This window comes from Balaenoptera physalus (assembly GCF_965194825.1).
Source record: "Balaenoptera physalus genome assembly, chromosome: 4".
Lineage (NCBI taxonomy): Eukaryota > Metazoa > Chordata > Mammalia > Artiodactyla > Balaenopteridae > Balaenoptera > Balaenoptera physalus.
In genome coordinates this window covers 138,411,017-138,426,882 of record NC_138891.1, presented here as the reverse complement: position 1 = coordinate 138,426,882, position 15,866 = coordinate 138,411,017, and the positions used below count along the sequence as shown (strand labels likewise).

The window sequence follows — 15,866 nt, the reverse complement described above, 5'->3', positions numbered from 1 at the left end:
AAGGAGTAGTTTAATCACGGCTTGCTCTTCTGCTTTTGCTCTTTTCATTTTCAAGATGCCCGATGGGGGCTGGATGCAGTCAGCTTTCCAGAGCTGGAATCTTGTTCACAGCGGGCTGCATAAAGCAGTTCCAATTCGGCTGCATCATCTGCTCTTGGCTTCTCCAGGAAACGGCTCTTTCTCTGTTCAGGGCTTTACAAGAATTTTATAAACACAGAACATACCACCTCTGTGGTTACTGAGATACTTCTTCCTTTTCTACAGCCTGAATTTCTCTTTTTATTCCACCAGATTTACTGTTATTTTATTATAAACTTTTAGCTTTGGGGGCTAAGAAGCAGGGTCTGCCTAAAGGCCTTTTAAAAATCAAAGGTTGACTGCAAAGCAAGGGACATCAGCAAGGGGCACTGCAGCTTCGCCTCTATGGAGACTGGATAGGGGTGCTTCTATGGAAACATAAATTCAGTGAAAACAAGGAAGCAAAGCCCAGGCTGGGAATGTAAGGGGTTGTATGAATGCTCCCAGTTTCCCATCGATTCTTTCCATGGAACTTCCCTTTCCAGACCCATGAAATTTCCAGTAGCAAACGTTTATAGTAGGTATGACTTTTTTTTTTCACTGTTTGGTTTTCTCTAATCACCGAAGTTTCAGCTCCTAGGGGAAAATGTTCATGTTGGCTGAGAGAAAAGAGAAAATTATTATGTGACTCATCGGTCCCTTTTTGTGGAGCGTTCAGCCACAAGGAGAGGGCATATCTGTCCTGGGTGTTACTGCAGTATCCGCCATTTCAGGCTGAGTCTGCTTTTTGATAGTCTTTTTCATCTGTGCTTTGCTGGGTGACACGCACACTCACAGGGCACTTTGGTTTAGGACCCTTTTAGTTTTTGATCCTTCAGTTCCTTTACTTTCCCAGTTCCCCCTTGACGTCCCTCTGCTTGTGTCTTTGTTCTTTCTTGCCCCCTTCTCAGGGCTCAGATGTGCCCTGTCTGGGATACTCATACAGCCTCAGCCCTAGGCTGCTGGGGGGACGCGCTGCTAATGATCTTGTTCATTTTAATTGTAAACGTTTTAGTCCTCTTCCCCATTCATTCCTTTGACCTCAGTAACTGGCCCTTTATTTTATTTATTTATTTAAAAAAACTTTTTGGTTGCGCCTCAAGGCTTATGGGATTTTAGTTCCCCCACCGGGGATTGAACCTGCGCTCTCCGCAGTGAAAGCGCGGAGTCCTAACCACTGGACCGTCAGGTAATTCCCCAACTGGCCCTTTACAAGAGAGATCTTTGTTCAGAATATGGGACAGGTTGCTAGGAAGACAAACTCTCCTATAAGGATGGGGGCTCACCTGTTTGCCGTTCATTCTCCCATCTGCTGAGGTGGTTTAGACTTTTGTTTGCTTGTGAATGTGTGTGGCGTTTTCTGGTCTTCTGGAAACTTAAGGTACTAATCACCCTAACTGCAGGTCCTATCTGATGGGCAGGTAACTGCTCACAGATGGTGACTCCCCTCCCCAACGAGGAAAACCTTTACGTGCCTAGGATGTAAAGGACCACTCCCCTCTGCTGGATGAAGATAAATTTGCTTTCTGCGGAGAAAATTTTGTGAGTACTTTGCTCTGTAGTGGCCAACTGGGTAAAAGAGATAACAGTTCTACTTCACGTTACAAATACTAGAGGTATGAGCCACTTTAGTTTCAAGAAACTTTTATGCAGCACCTACTGTGCTACCGCAGTGCTAAATACTGGGAATACGGAAGTGAATGAGGTCACTGCAAATCAAATCCTTGCAAACTGAATCATGGTGTAAATGTATTAGGATCTGAGAATTTCAGAGCTTGAAGGGGAAGTTAGAGATGATCTGATTTGTGTTCCTCCTACTTTTTAAAACAGTTGAAAAACTGGGGTCCAGAGAGATGAAATGATGTGCTTAAGACCACATAGCTAGGGACTTCCCTGGTGGTCCAATGGTTAAGACTCCACACTCCCAATGCAGGGAACCCTGGCTGGATCCCAGGTCAGGGAACTAAATCCCACATGCCTCAGCTAAGACCAGGGGCAGCCAAATAAATATTTAAAAAAAAAAAAAAAAAAAAAGACCACATAACCAGTTAGGGACAGGGGAAAATATGCCATTGAAATTCTGTGGAAGGTCATCGTTTAATTTTCATAACTTATTTTTAAATACTTTTGGACTTAGAAACAGGTTGCAAAAATAGTACAGAGTTCATTTACCTAGCTTCCTCCAGTGTTGATATCTTATACAACCATGGATTTATCAAAAATCACACAGGATAAACAACAAGGTGCTACTGTTCCTACAGGGAACCATGCTCAATCTCCTGGGATAAACCATAATGGAAAAGAATATAAAAAAGAATGTATATATGTGTGTAACTGAGTCACTTTGCTGTACAGCAGAGACTGGCACAACATTGTAAATCAACTACAGTTCAATTAAAAAAAAAGAAAAAAAGACACCAAAAAACAAAACAAAAACCTCATACATTAACGTTAGTACAATACTATTAACTACAGACTTCAGATTTCACCAGTTTTTCCACTACAGTCCTTTTGCTGTTCCAGGATCCAATTCAGGATACCACCTTGCATTTATTTATTTACTTACTTACCACATTGCATTTAGACTCGAGTTTTTAACTTTGGATTTTCCTATACTTAAAACAGTAATGAATTAGTGACATTCAGCTGTTGTACAGAAACTGCATCAGAAGCCCCCTTTGTCTATTGGAGTATGCTTTGTGTGTTTCCAGAGCCAGCTGTTTGCCCTGGTGCTCCTGATGAAATCCCACAGCAGCTTTGTGGGTGTTTCTAAACTCTGGACAGTTCCAGCCTATCTAATCTGGGTACAAATGGCTGTCTTCAGGGCTCGCAGTGGCACACCCTGAACCTTCTGCCACCGTTCCCTCCTGGATCTTGAGTCTCATTTCTGTTTATTGATCGTTGTGCATACGGCATTCTTTGCTCCCAGTTTGCCCAGTTTATCAAGTAAGACTTTGGAGCCAGAAAGTCATAAATTCAGCCCCCAGGTTCCTGAATACCCAGTAGTTGTGAGACCTTAAGCAAGTCACTTAATTGCTCTAAAATTCAACTTCCTCCTCTGCAAGATGGGAACAGCAGCACGCATACAGAGAGGGTTAAATGGAGGGATGGGCACAGTGACAAGCAGTGCTTGGTGCGCAGCAGACGTGAAGTAAGGGAATGGATGGCACTAAGGGGGGGTCCAGGCTGGATGGGTACAATGAGAGGTCCTGAATCCCAGGCAGGAGCCCCTGCACTTGCTGGTGGCGAGGGGCGGGCACTGAAGGGTTTGAGAAGGGGAGTGATGGGATTGGGGCTGCACTTGAGAAAGTCAAATGGAGGAGTGCTGGTTTAAGCAGGGCAGTGGGAAACAAGAGGCCTGCAGGGAATTAGCGAGGAGGCTATCATGTTAGTTCCCATGGAGCAGAATGGGGGCCTGAAGACTCTTGAGACAGTGTGTGGTGGTACCATCAACTGAAACAGAAATAAACAGGATGCAGGAATGGAGAGGAGTAGGGACTCCAAGATGACTAAGTTCTAGGTCCAGGTGAAAAGGAGAATGTGATGTCATTAACAGAGGTAGAGAAATCAAGATGAAGAGGGAATCTGTGGGAGAAAAATGCATTTGGTTTTATTCCTGTTGCTCCTGAGATACCAACAGACCATCCAAACAGAGAGATTCAGAAGCAATAATTGTGGCACTGGAGCCTGGGAGAGGCCAGAGGATCTGAGCATTGTGGCCAGAGAGGTGACCACTGAAACCAAGAGGGCAAATGGGACCACCCAGGAAGAGAACGTAGGTGAGGCCTGAAGTTGGGGGCAAAGACTCACTTGTGCCCGATGGTTCAAAGAAGGGTAAGAGAGACAGAAGAGTTACTGAGAACTACGATGTATGAGTCAGCTCTGGCTGCTGTAACAAAGTACCACAGACTGGCTTAAACAACAGAAATTGATTTCCTCACAGTCTGGAGGCCAGAAGTCCAAGGTCAGGGTGTTCACGGAGTTGGTTTCTTCCGAGGACTCCCTCCTTGGCCTGTGGATGGCCTTTTTCTCACTGTATCTTCACATGGTCTTCCCTCTGTGTCCTAATCTCTTAAAGGATTCCAGTCATACTGGACCAGGGCCCACCCATATGACCTCATCTTACTTGAATCATCAGTTTAAAGGCCCTATCTCCCAAAAGAGTCACATTCTGAGGTACTAAGGTTCATGACCTCAATGTCAGAATTTTTGTCGTCGGGGCATGGGGGTCCCCACAAATCAGCCCATAACATAGTAACAGAAACAGAAAATGAGCGGTCCCTCCGCACTCCCCCATCCCCACCAAGTGAATTTTGAAAGAGCTCCAGGAAAGGGTTTCAGAAAGGATGGGGGCTGGCTACTTGCCTGTTTTCTCTCAGACCCCCTCCCACCCTCTGTGAGGAGTCCCCTCTCTCCAGTGATTCCCAAGGAAGCAGGTTCTTTGATGCTCCTTGCTGTGTGGCTTCCAGAGAGGTTCAGCCACGGGACAGCTGAAGCCAGAGGAATGGAGAAGCCGGGGGAACTTCCCCTTCTCTCCAGCTCCGCAGCGTCCACGGCAGCAGCTGTTTTTTCCCTGTGGCTCCATCTGGCTTCCCCCAGGCACCCTTGGCTCCTGGGCTGAGGTCACCCCACCTTCCTGCAGGTGGGTAGCAGCTTTCTGCTGTTTCTGTTGTCTCCGTCGCCTCCCTGTCCCGTGTTTGGTGTGTCAGCACCTTCAGAGTGTCTGTAGCCAACTCTCAGTATTAAATCCTCCATCAGTGGTTTCTATTTCCCTGACTGGTAGAGGCAGAGACACCATTAGCCAAGGAGGCAAATGGTGCGGAAAAATGGGAGGGATGAAAACTGAGAATGGTTAGATCTTTGAGCAATGAGGGGAGAAGCCACGGTTTTAGGGCTTAAGAAGGGAATCTCTGCCAATCTGTTGGGCATATGCCAATTCCTGTTAAGGTTTTAATTTGTAGATGCTTTTGAGATTGAGCACCTTTTCATGTTTATCTGCCAAATGGTTTTTTTAAAAAAAAAAATTTATTTACTTATTTATTTTTGGCTGCATTGGGTCTTCGCTGTTGTGCGCAGGCTTTCTCTAGTTGCGGTGAGCGGGGGCTACTCTTTGTTGCGGTGCGAGGGCTTCTTATTGCGGTGGCTTCTCTTGTTGCAGAGCTTGGGCTCTAGGCCTGTGGGCTTCAGTAGTTGTGGCATGCTGGATTATATGGTACAAAATTAATTTTTGACCAAGGGTAGTGGTGGTGGTGGTTGGTTTGATCCCTACCTTTATAGGGCCTGGGCATTTGCTAATCAGCAAGATTTAAATAACAATTGTTTCCCTTTGAGGCCCTGATCATGGCCCAAGCCTCTGATCTATTCTTTGGCTAGTAGCTTGTTTCTATCAGTCCCAAACTGCATTTTCCTTTTTGACTGTAAACCAATAATAAAAAGGACTATTGGTTTAAAAAGTTTAATTCACTTGATTTTTAACTGCATATGTGTATGCAGATAATCATACTGACATTTTCCAGACAATCAAATATTCAAAGAAAAGCTCTTCACATTTTATACTTTTTACCAACAAAACCTCATGATTTAAATTAAATATCTGGGGAATTCCCTGGTGGTCCAGTGGTTAGGATTCTGTTTTTTCACTGCTGAGGGCTCAGGTTCAATCCCTCATCGGGGAACTAATATACCGCAAGTCCCGGGGCATGGCGGGGGAAAAAAAATTAAATATCTATTTATGTTTTTGGAGGCCAACTTTTCAAATAGATGGCCATTCTTTTTTTTTTTTTTTAATTTTGTTTATTTATTTATTTAATTTTGGCTGTGTTGGGTCTTTGTTTCTGTGCCAGGGCTTTCTCTAGTTGCGGCGAGCGGGGGCCACTCTTCATCGCGGTGCGTGGGCCTCTCACTGTTGCGGCCTCTCCCGTTGCGGAGCACAGGCTCCAGACGCGCAGGCTCAGTAGTTGTGGTTCACGGGCTTAGTAGCTCCGCGGCATGTGGGATCTTCCCAGACCAGGGCTCAAACCCATGTCCCCTGCATTGGCAGGCAGATTCTCAACCACTGAGCCACCAGGGAAGCCCAGATGGCCATTCCTGAGACTCTGGGGATCTCTGAATATCATTTGTTTTTAGCAGTCCAACACTGTTGTGGAGGGAACAATTTTCTTTTATCTACAAAATAGAGACTATGTACTTTAACTGCTAAAAGTGAACTGTTTACAGTTCAGCTACTTATTTATTTTGGCTGCACCGGGTCTTAGTTGTGGCACTCGGGATCTTTAGTTGCGGCATGCGGGCTCATAGTTGCGGCATGCATGCTGCATCTAGTTCCGTGACCTGGGATCAAACCTGGGCCCCCCCTGCATTGGGATCAAGGAGTCTTACCCACTGGACCACCAGGGAAGTCCCTACGGTTCAGCTATTTAGGGGCAGGACAGCTTCCCCTAGAGCAGTGATATTCTTTTGGCTTACACTCTGCCCTGTCCCCAAACCATCATTTCCAGGGCATGTCTCCTAAGGGCTGGAGACTAGAGACTGATTATGGGAAAGCTGTTCTTTTTTTTGGTGGTGCTGCATAGCATGCCTGATCTAGTTCCCCAAGCTGGGTTCGAACCTGTGCCCCCTGCGGTAGAAATGTGGAGTCCTAACCACTGGACCACCAGGGAAGTCCCGGGGAAGGCTGTTCTTAGAGAGAGCCAATCATTTTGATGGATTACTACTGAGATGGTCTTCAGTCACTGGCTGTCGAGCAATGCCTTCCTTCCTGTAGTGATGTTCCTATGAATCACAGAGTCTGGCTTTTAAATTCCTACCCTGTGGTCTTTTTCTCCACAACAATTTGGAAGAGGCTTGTTACGAGTCTAGAGCAACCCAGATGCAGGGAGTGACAGAGGTGACTTTAGCACTGCTTCTTGAACTTTGTGAATCACCTGGGGATTTTGTTAAAGTGCAGATACTGATTCGGTGGTTCTGGGGTAGGGCATGGGATCCTGCATTTCTAGCAAGTCCCCAGGTGATCCCGATACATCCAAGGACCAAATTTTGAGTAGCGAGGGACTACAGGATGTGAATCAGGTACATATACAGTAAGATCCCCTGATGTCTTACTTTTACATCTTTCCCCTTTGCTATCTGGGGATGATGAACCTAAGCTCCATCCCTGAGCCTTTTCACATCATTTTATGTGGGATCATAAACAGGGCCTACTGTGGGACTTCTCTTATTCCTCCCCTTCTGCCTGCCTTACTGTATTCCTTCCTGGGCGTAAATGGTATCACTGTTCCTCAATCCAAGGGTCCGGAAGGGACCTTACCCCCTTCTCAGTTCATACTAACCCACTATGGTCCCCATTCTTTGTAACCCAGAACTGGTTGATCCTCACGTTTTCCCATGATGTTTTCTGAGACCACGACATCTTGAAGCATCTAAGGGCAAACCTGGAAAGTTCCCGTCTGGCCAGATGGAGTTATGGTGTCTGTGGGAAGCAGAGGGTGCAAAGCTTTTAAGGAACTTGGAAAAACTAGGGATGCTTGTTTCCTTCAGTTAGAAGAGATGACCTCTCCATTCCTAGCTGGCGAGGGGAGAGGCTGGTCCTTAGAGCCATAATTTAGCAAACTCCAAGAAGGCTATGTGAAGTGCTCTTCTAGTAGAACATTAGGGTTAATCACTCTGTTAAGCCGTTTCATTTTCTAAATTCCTGACTTCTTAGCCCTGTGTTATCATGGATGGGAGGAGTCCCTCCTCAGACGAGACTTGCCATTTGTTCCTCCAGTGACACAATTTTAGGTCTTGTTACTGTGCCAGAATCTACTTCCCAACGGCCGCTGCCCTGTAGGGACATGTAGGATGTGGCTTCAGCCCTGCTCATTGCTTACTGTCTTTTTTCCATTTTTGGCCCACTTGATGCTTACCTTGTTTTTGAGTCCAGTTATTTGCTTTTGGTTTCTCTCTTTTTAAATCTACTGTTGCTATATGCAACGAGGAGAATTTTCTATGTCCTCTGAGAGGAAGCCTGAGGGTCTGAAAGTGGGCTTCCTATACTGCTGTTTTAAAGCAGATGAATAAATGGTCAGGGTACTGAAAAATCAGCCCTGGGCTTCAGAAAGACTTGGGAGTGGTCTCCCTGATTGCTTTTACTGCAATATGCCATCCACTTACATCGAATGCCAGAACAGGAAGCAACCTCGGGGAAACCTCTGCTCTGCTTCAGAGTTGCTGAAGACCCTGTACTTTACCTACTGCCTTAAAAAAAAAAAAATGAGGTTCTAGGGGAGAAGCCTGTCAGCATGAGGAATCATTATGCTTCTCTTAGGGGACAAGAACACTGAATCCTGTTTCCCTTTCTCTACTGATCTTAGGATACTCACAGTCAAACTGGTGACCCGCGTATCCAAGAGCACCAGGCCGCCTTTCTCCTGCTCCTCTGTCTTCAACTTGTTTCCTGTCCTTACTTTAAGAGTCCAGAAATACACTTATTATTGCACTGTATGAATTTATGTCATTTATCTTAGAGTCCTTTTTGCACGAAGGCCGAGTATAACCTAATAAAACCAGCCTCACCGCATCTTCCCACTTGGACCGGGCAGCCGTTGTGTGTATCAGGACACACACTTTGGCTCCTGGTACGGTGCTGGTTGGTTAATGTCGGCTGCTGACGTTATAAACATGTACACAGCCCCTTCCTCATTCCGCCTCCCACCCCTCAAGCAAAGGAGGCCAGACTCTGGCTTAAGCGGGCTACCGGGCTTACCCCCCAGGTCCCCAACCTACCTCACCGCCCGCCTTCTCCCTGCATCACGTTACCTCCACCCTCCACCCTGAGTGGCCTCCCCGGGTCCCCTCCCACTCACCTCCCCGGGTACGGCCTCCCTTCTCCCTCCATCACCTCCCTTCCCCACACCCCTCCCTGCAGTCCAGGCCTCCCATCTCCCTCCATACAAACGCCCCCCTCCCCCGCCACCCCGCGGCCTTCTCCAGCCGGCGCGGCCTCTCCCCGGCGGCGCGGCCTCTTCCGGCCGGCGGGAGGGCGGGGCCGAGCGCTCGGGCGGGCCGGCCGGTGGTGCGAGCGTCCCGGGCTCGCGCTCCGCCGCCGGCCGGCCGGCCATGCTCATCACGCTGTGCTACCTGTACCTGTGGGCGCGCTGGGGGCGCGGGCCCGCCGCGCTAGTGCGCACCACGGTGCAGCAGCTGCGGGCCTCGCGCTGCTCCTTCACCTTCTGCCGCGCGGCCGCGCAGCCCCGAGGCGCCCGCGTCTGCCTGAGCCGCGGCGGCCGCGTCTTCTGCGTCGGCGAGAGCCAGGTGGGCGGGCGAGCGCGGGCGCCGGGGGGCGCGGAAAGCGGGGCCGCGCGGGGCGGGGGGCGCGGGGGCGGGGCCGGGCGGGGGCGCGGCCTCGGGGTCTGTCCGGAGCCGGAAGCGCCCCGGGGACCCCGCGCTCCGCCCTGGGCTGTGCAGCCCCGGGGCACCCTTTGAGCCGCCGGGAGGTCGCGAGCGTGGAGTCTGGGGAGCAGCAGGCTCCGGGGCTCCACTGCACGCGATGCCCATGGGAGCCCGGATAATGGGACCAGAGACCGAAACTGTGACAGGCGATCTGGTCTCCTCTCCATGGGGTGCCGGCGCGAGCGTATGGACGCCTGGCTCTTGGCGGTGCAAAGTAGGCTTGTGCCTGTGTGCCTGTGCGGAGTCGATTAGCACCTGAGCAGTGCCCACCTAGAGTCTCTTTCCTGACATCCTCTCCCGCCTACCCTGTGGGCTGGAGTTTGGTTGAACCTGATTTCAGAGAAAGACAGCAAATCCTCAGCTTTCTGTCAGGTGTTCCCGAGGTGACAAAAACTGCCCTTGTACCCCGCTCCTGTCAGCTGCGTCATTTACCAATCGGACACCTCTGAATCTTTTTGGTTTCGGTTTGCACACAGTCTTTTCTTTTGGCCCAATACTTAGCCTGGTGGCTATAAGGCTATAAGTTCAGCCGCCTCTGTCACCCATAGTGTGACCTGGGGCTGCCGTTTAATCTCTGCAAAACCTCAGCTCTCTTTCTGTGAATGGGAACAATAGTTCTTCCCACTCAGCTATTGGAAATGGGCTTCACAGTGCAGTTCTGTGCAAATTTCCATTGACTTCACCCACGTTGTCGTTAACATTTAAAAGTGTTTTGCTTTTGATGGGTTTCTTGTCCTTTCCTCTTCCTTCTGGAAAGTTGGATCACTCGTAGCATTAAAATGAGATTTTCTCCATCCTTGTTGGTATACTATATAATACAGAATATGAGTAAGTTCTAAGAGAGTGCATATGTAATATTGTCTAGGTGTTCATTCATTACATACAATGGACTCCTGAGGGAAGGAGGGCTTAATTCTTTTAAGGAACCCTGATTGAGAAAGATAATAAAATGAGGAAAAATTGAGGGGTGGATTTTTCTATAGTAGTGGTTTCCAAACTGGATTCATTTACTTAAAAAATAACCACTAGGGACTTCCCTGGTGGCGCAGTGGTTAAGAATCTGCCTGCCAATGCAGGGGACACGGGTTCGATCCCTGATCAGGGAAGATCCCACATGCCGCGGAGCAACTAAGCCCATGCACCACAACTACTGAGCCTGCGCTCTAGAGCCCGCAAGCCACAACTACCAAAGTTCCCACCCTGATGAGAAGCCCGCACAGCGCCAGGAAGAGTAGCCCCCCGCTGGCTGCAACCAGAGAAAGCCCGCGCGCTCAACGAAGACCCAACGCAGCCAATCAATCAATCAATAAATTTATTTTTTAAAAAGAAACACCTCTAAGAGGTTTAGATTAGAGTAGAAATAATGAACATCCAAAAAATAATGAGATGCAAATGTCTTTAATTCTCTTGGGAGACAGTTTTACTTTTGCACATCTCCCTGACTTTATTGGGCTTCTGTTAACTTTGATAACTGTAACTAATGCTCTTCAGCCCTTGCTGACTGCTCCAGCAGGGTGTAGGGACACCTGGGCCAAACCAGCTTTGGGCTTTTGGGGTTTTTGTAACTTGCTGTCCTCCTTAGAGCTTTGCCCAGAAATCACTGTCTCACAGAGATGTCCCTGAGTTTCCAGACTACATGTGACCAGCCAGCTCTGTATCCTCATAGACTTTAAATTGTACTTCATATTTCCAGGTTTTTTTTTTATTGTGACTTTTTTTTTCATTTTTTAAATTGAAGTATAGTTGATTTACAATGTTGTGTTAATTTCTGCTGTACAGCAGAGTGGTTCAGTTATACATATATATATATACATTCTTTTTTATATTCTTTTCCATTATGTCCGGTTTTTATCCTTTTCTCCCTAGGAACTGGGTCTGTTTAGCTAAGCAACTTGACCTGTAATAGTTACTCAGTATTTCAACAAATGAAGTAGTGGTTGTTGAGTTTAAGCTCTGATGTTCGAGGCCTACAATTGGAAAGTTTGACTATTTGTGATTAGCTACTGTTATTTAAGATTGCAGATATTGTGGGGCTGGTGATTTGGTTCAGTACATACCTATTGTCAGTCTACCTGGGCTGAAGTAACTTTACAGAACTGAATCTTATGCCTTTGCTGTCTCCATATTTTATATACTTAAAATCATATGCATAAGTACTGAAAGTGTATGTTTATATAATTGAAGGTCCCCCAAGGACTCGGGGTTTATACAAACCGGAAATTTTAAGCTTTTTGTTTAATATACACATTTTCTATGAGTAAAGTGGACAATCTTTCTTGTTTTTAACTGTTATATTGATAATTATGTTTACCCATAGGAGGAGTTTTTTTCTCCCTCATTTTCATTCATTAATTGGTTCAACAGATGTTTATTAAGCTTCTGCTTTGTGCCAGGTTACTAGGCCTGGTGAAAATACTTTCTGATCTTCCCAGCAAGGGCAGATTTGAACTGATAAGCAACTATGGAGCTTGACCCAAATGCCTTTTTTTTTTTGCGGGGGCGGGGTGATGATAAGGCACCCCCCACGGGCAGCCTTAGATTTCAGCTTTTTCTGCTATGCATGTGCCTTGGTTTTAGTGTAGATTAATGTACAGTCCTTTTAGAGAAATTTCAGGAGAAGAGCAGAGACTAATGGACACATCCAATCTGCTAACCAATCTTTTTTTTTTTTAATTTAAAAAAAAAATTAATTTATTTTTGGTTGCATTGGGTCTTTGTTGCTGCGCGAGGGCTTTCTCTAGTTGTGGTGAGCGGGGGCTACTCTCAGTTGCTGTGCGCAGGCTTCTCATTGTGGTGGCTTCTCTTGTTGTGGAGCACGGGTTATAGGTGCACGGGCTTCAGTAGTTGTGGCACACGGGCTCAGTAGTTGTGGCTCGTGGGCTCTAGAGCGCAGGCTCAGTAGTTGCAGCGCACGGGCATAGTTGCCTCACGGCATGTGGGATCTTCCTGGACCAGGGCTCGAACCCGTGTCTCCTGCATTGGCAGGCGGATTCTTAACCACTGTGCCACCAGGGAAGCCCCTGCTAACCACTCTTGATGCTGTAATGGCTGGAGGAAAAGGAGGAATAGCTCTTCGGGCATCTGTCAGTAACAGGCTTCTGCTGACCATCATGCACTTCTGAGCTGCCTCATCTTTTTCTTTCTTTTTGGCCATGCTGAGCAGCATGTGGGATCTTAGTTCCCCGACCAGGGATCAAACCCGTGCCCCTTGCAGTGGAAGCACGGAGTCTTAACCACTGGACTGCCAGGGAAGTCCCTGAGCTGCCTCATCTTTTTTTTTTTTTTTAAATTAATAAATAAATAAATAAATTAATTAATTATTTTTCGGCTGTGTTGGGTCTTCGTTTCTGTGCGAGGGCTTTCTCCAGTTGCGGAGAGCGGGGGCCTCTCTTCATCGCGGTGCGCGAGCCTCTCACTATCGCGGCCCCTCTTGTTGCGGAGCACAGGCTCCAGACGCGCAGGCTCAGTAGTTGTGGCTCACGGGCTTAGTTGCTGCGCGGCATGTGGGATCTTCCCAGACCAGGGCTCGAACCGTTGTCCCCTGCATTGGCAGGCAGATTCTTAACCACTGCGCCACCAGGGAAGCCCTGCCTCATCTTTAAATGTGCTTCCAAGTTGTAATTTGGAAGGTTCCTACATGCTCTCAGCAGTAAGGAATGGTGGGAATAAGTTTCAGAATTACTTGCTTGATAAGAAATATCTAGAGATGTTAAAACTGTCATGAGACTTTGAGGGATGTTGCAGCTGTTTAAATAGTCACAGTTCAACAAAAAAATGCAGGGTTAATGTGGTCTATAGGAGAGCAGCCAATGACCTTATTCAGATGCCACCTGGAATTGCAGAGGCAGGGTTGTCCTGGATGTTGATGTAAATGGCAGTCGTGGTTTGAAGTCATACTGAATCCTTCCTTTTTGTGTTTCTTTCCCCCTATCCAGTCCATTGATGACTTGAACAAATGGGCCCTGTTTCTGGTTTCTCCTTTTATCCTTGAAGCAGAACACATAGCATTTGTGACAGAGAGCATTCGGGTGCAAGGTGAGACTTTACAGAGACCATCGTCCTCTTCGGAAACTGTGAGTACCGTGTTTTTCATTTGTGTACCATAATCAACACTAATTTGGTTTTCTTATGAGTGCTCTTTCCTGGCCTTTGTGATTGATTCCCTTTCTTTTCTGATACTTTGGGTTAAATAAAAATATATTAGTAGGGAATTCCCAGTGGTTAGGATTCGGCACTCTCACTCTCTCACTGCTGGGCCCAGGGTTACTCCCTGGTCAGGGAACTAAGATCCCGCAGGCTGTGTAGCATGGCCGGGGGATATATATATATGTAAGATTACTTTCACCTGTTTCTTTTTACCTTTTTAATGTGGCTGCCAGATTTAAACCTACCTGTGTTTTGGGACTTCCCTGGCGGTACAGTGGTTAAGACCCTGTGCCTCCACTCCACACCGCAGGGGTCACGGATTTGATCCCTGGTTGGTGAACTAAGATCCTGCATGCAATGCGGGGCAGCCAAAAAAAAAAAGAAAAAAGCTACCTGTGTTTTAAGTTGTTCTGTGGCTTGAGGTATGTTATTGCGCAGCGCTGCTCAAGTCTCACCCCAGGTCATAGGGTCCCGCCCCACAACTTACTGCTTCCAAAATCAGATGATTTATATTGCTGCATACTTCCTGGAGATTTCACCCCAAGTATTCTGAAAGCACTTCAAACTCAGTGATGTGTCCCACACTGGTTGTTTATATTCCTCTGCTGGAAAAAAAGAAAACCTCAGGTGAACGCCCCAAACTGTGCTTCCTTTCACCCCCTCCTGTGTCCTACCTGCCATTCGGTTGGTTACGAGTTCTACTAATTCCACTCCCCAGGTGTCTCTGCTTTACTCCTTCACTTCCATCCCTCCTCATTCCATTCTCTTCTTCATTATCTTTTTGTTGAAACTGTGAAGATGTCATCCCATCTTGGGTGCCTTCAGTGTGGTTTCCTCTGGATGGCCAGTTATCTTTCTAGACACACATCCAGTGGGGATGTACTCTGGCATAAGCTCTCCATGGATGCCTTCTGACCAAAGCCAGCACCTCTCAGGTTCATGGAAATCTGACCCTAACCCCCCTTGTGTGCTGCTCTGCTTGGGTGTCTGTGATGAGTCCTTTCTGCCTTCACTGACCCACCGTATGTTCCCCACCTGCCACGTGGATAGTCCGGGAGGGGTTTTGCTGATGACAGAAAGCCATTGTCACTGGACCTCCATCTCACAAACACTGTCTTTAAGACATTGTATTGGGGACTTCCCTGGTAGTCCATTGGTAAAGAATCCGCCTTACAATGCAGGGGACGAGGGTTCGATCCCTGGTCAGGGAACTGAGATCCCACATGCTGCGGGGCAACTGAGCCCACGTGCCACAACTACAGAGCTCGCCCGCCTCAGCTGGAGCCCAGGCACCACAGCTACAGAGCCCACGCGCCCTGGAGCCTGCGTGACACAACTAGAAATAGAAAACCCACTCGCCACAACTAGAGAAGCCTGTGCGCCTCAGCGAAGATCCTGAGTACCAAAACTAAGACCTGACACAGCCAAAAATAAATTAAATAAATAAATAAATATTAAAAAAAGAAAAGACATTGGATTTGGATGAACAAAAAGGAAGAGAGGAACAAGACTGGAAATAATTGACTACAACTCAAGGTGGATAGAAATGAGAGTTAGGAGATAGGTGAAGTAAAGGAGAGCAGGAAACTCCTTTGTTTGGGGCTCGGGAGGGGGCATAGGATTTGGCAGGTGGCCTGAGAGTAGCCTAGTATGCTACGACATTATGTTTTCTCCTGCAGGTTCCTACTGTTTCATTAAGCCTTATATATACTTATGATAATAATGATAAAATTAATTGAGCCCCTGCTGGGCATTTATATGTATTACCTGTAATGCTTATAATTCTACAAGATATTATTGTAATTTTTTTTTTTTTGGCTGTGGTGTGTGGCATGTGGGATCTTAGTTCCCCAACCAGGGATCGAACCCGCACCCCCTTCAGTGGAATCGTGGAGTCTTAACCACTGGACCGCCAGGAAAGTCCATTATTGTCATTTTTAAAGATAAGAAAACTGAAGTTATCAGATTAAAGGTTGAAGTTTTCTCTTTTTTTAAAAACTTATTTATTTATTTATTTTTGGCTGCGTTAGGTCTTCGTTGCTGTGTGCGGGCTTTCTCTAGTTCTGGCGAGCGGGGGCTACTCTTCATTGCTGTGTGCGGGTTTCTCATTGCGGTGGCTTCTCTTGCGGAGCACGGGCTCTAGGCTCACGGGCTTCAGTAGTTGTGGCACGTGGGCTTAGTAGTTGTGGCTCGCAGGCTCTAGAGCACAGGCTCAGTAGTTGTGGCGCACGGGC

At 47.3% G+C, this 15,866-nt stretch overlaps 1 protein-coding gene across 3 annotated transcripts in view; it reads left to right on the top strand.

The window, feature by feature from the left end:
- The first annotated feature begins 8,922 nt into the window (after nucleotides 1–8,922).
- The window catches only part of HLCS (holocarboxylase synthetase), a 195,343-nt gene continuing 188,399 nt past the window's right edge, over nucleotides 8,923–15,866 (top strand). The window contains exons 1-2 of one of the 3 annotated variants that reach the window (XM_082458784.1): nucleotides 8,923–9,348; nucleotides 13,422–13,559. In XM_082458784.1, coding sequence (XP_082314910.1) covers nucleotides 9,154–9,348; nucleotides 13,422–13,559 — 333 coding nt within the window. In that variant the 5' untranslated portion in view covers nucleotides 8,923–9,153. Of the gene's footprint in view, nucleotides 9,349–9,550; nucleotides 9,701–13,421; nucleotides 13,560–15,866 lie in introns of those variants that run through there. The other 2 variants (XM_082458785.1, XM_082458783.1) reach the window with 2 other exon arrangements.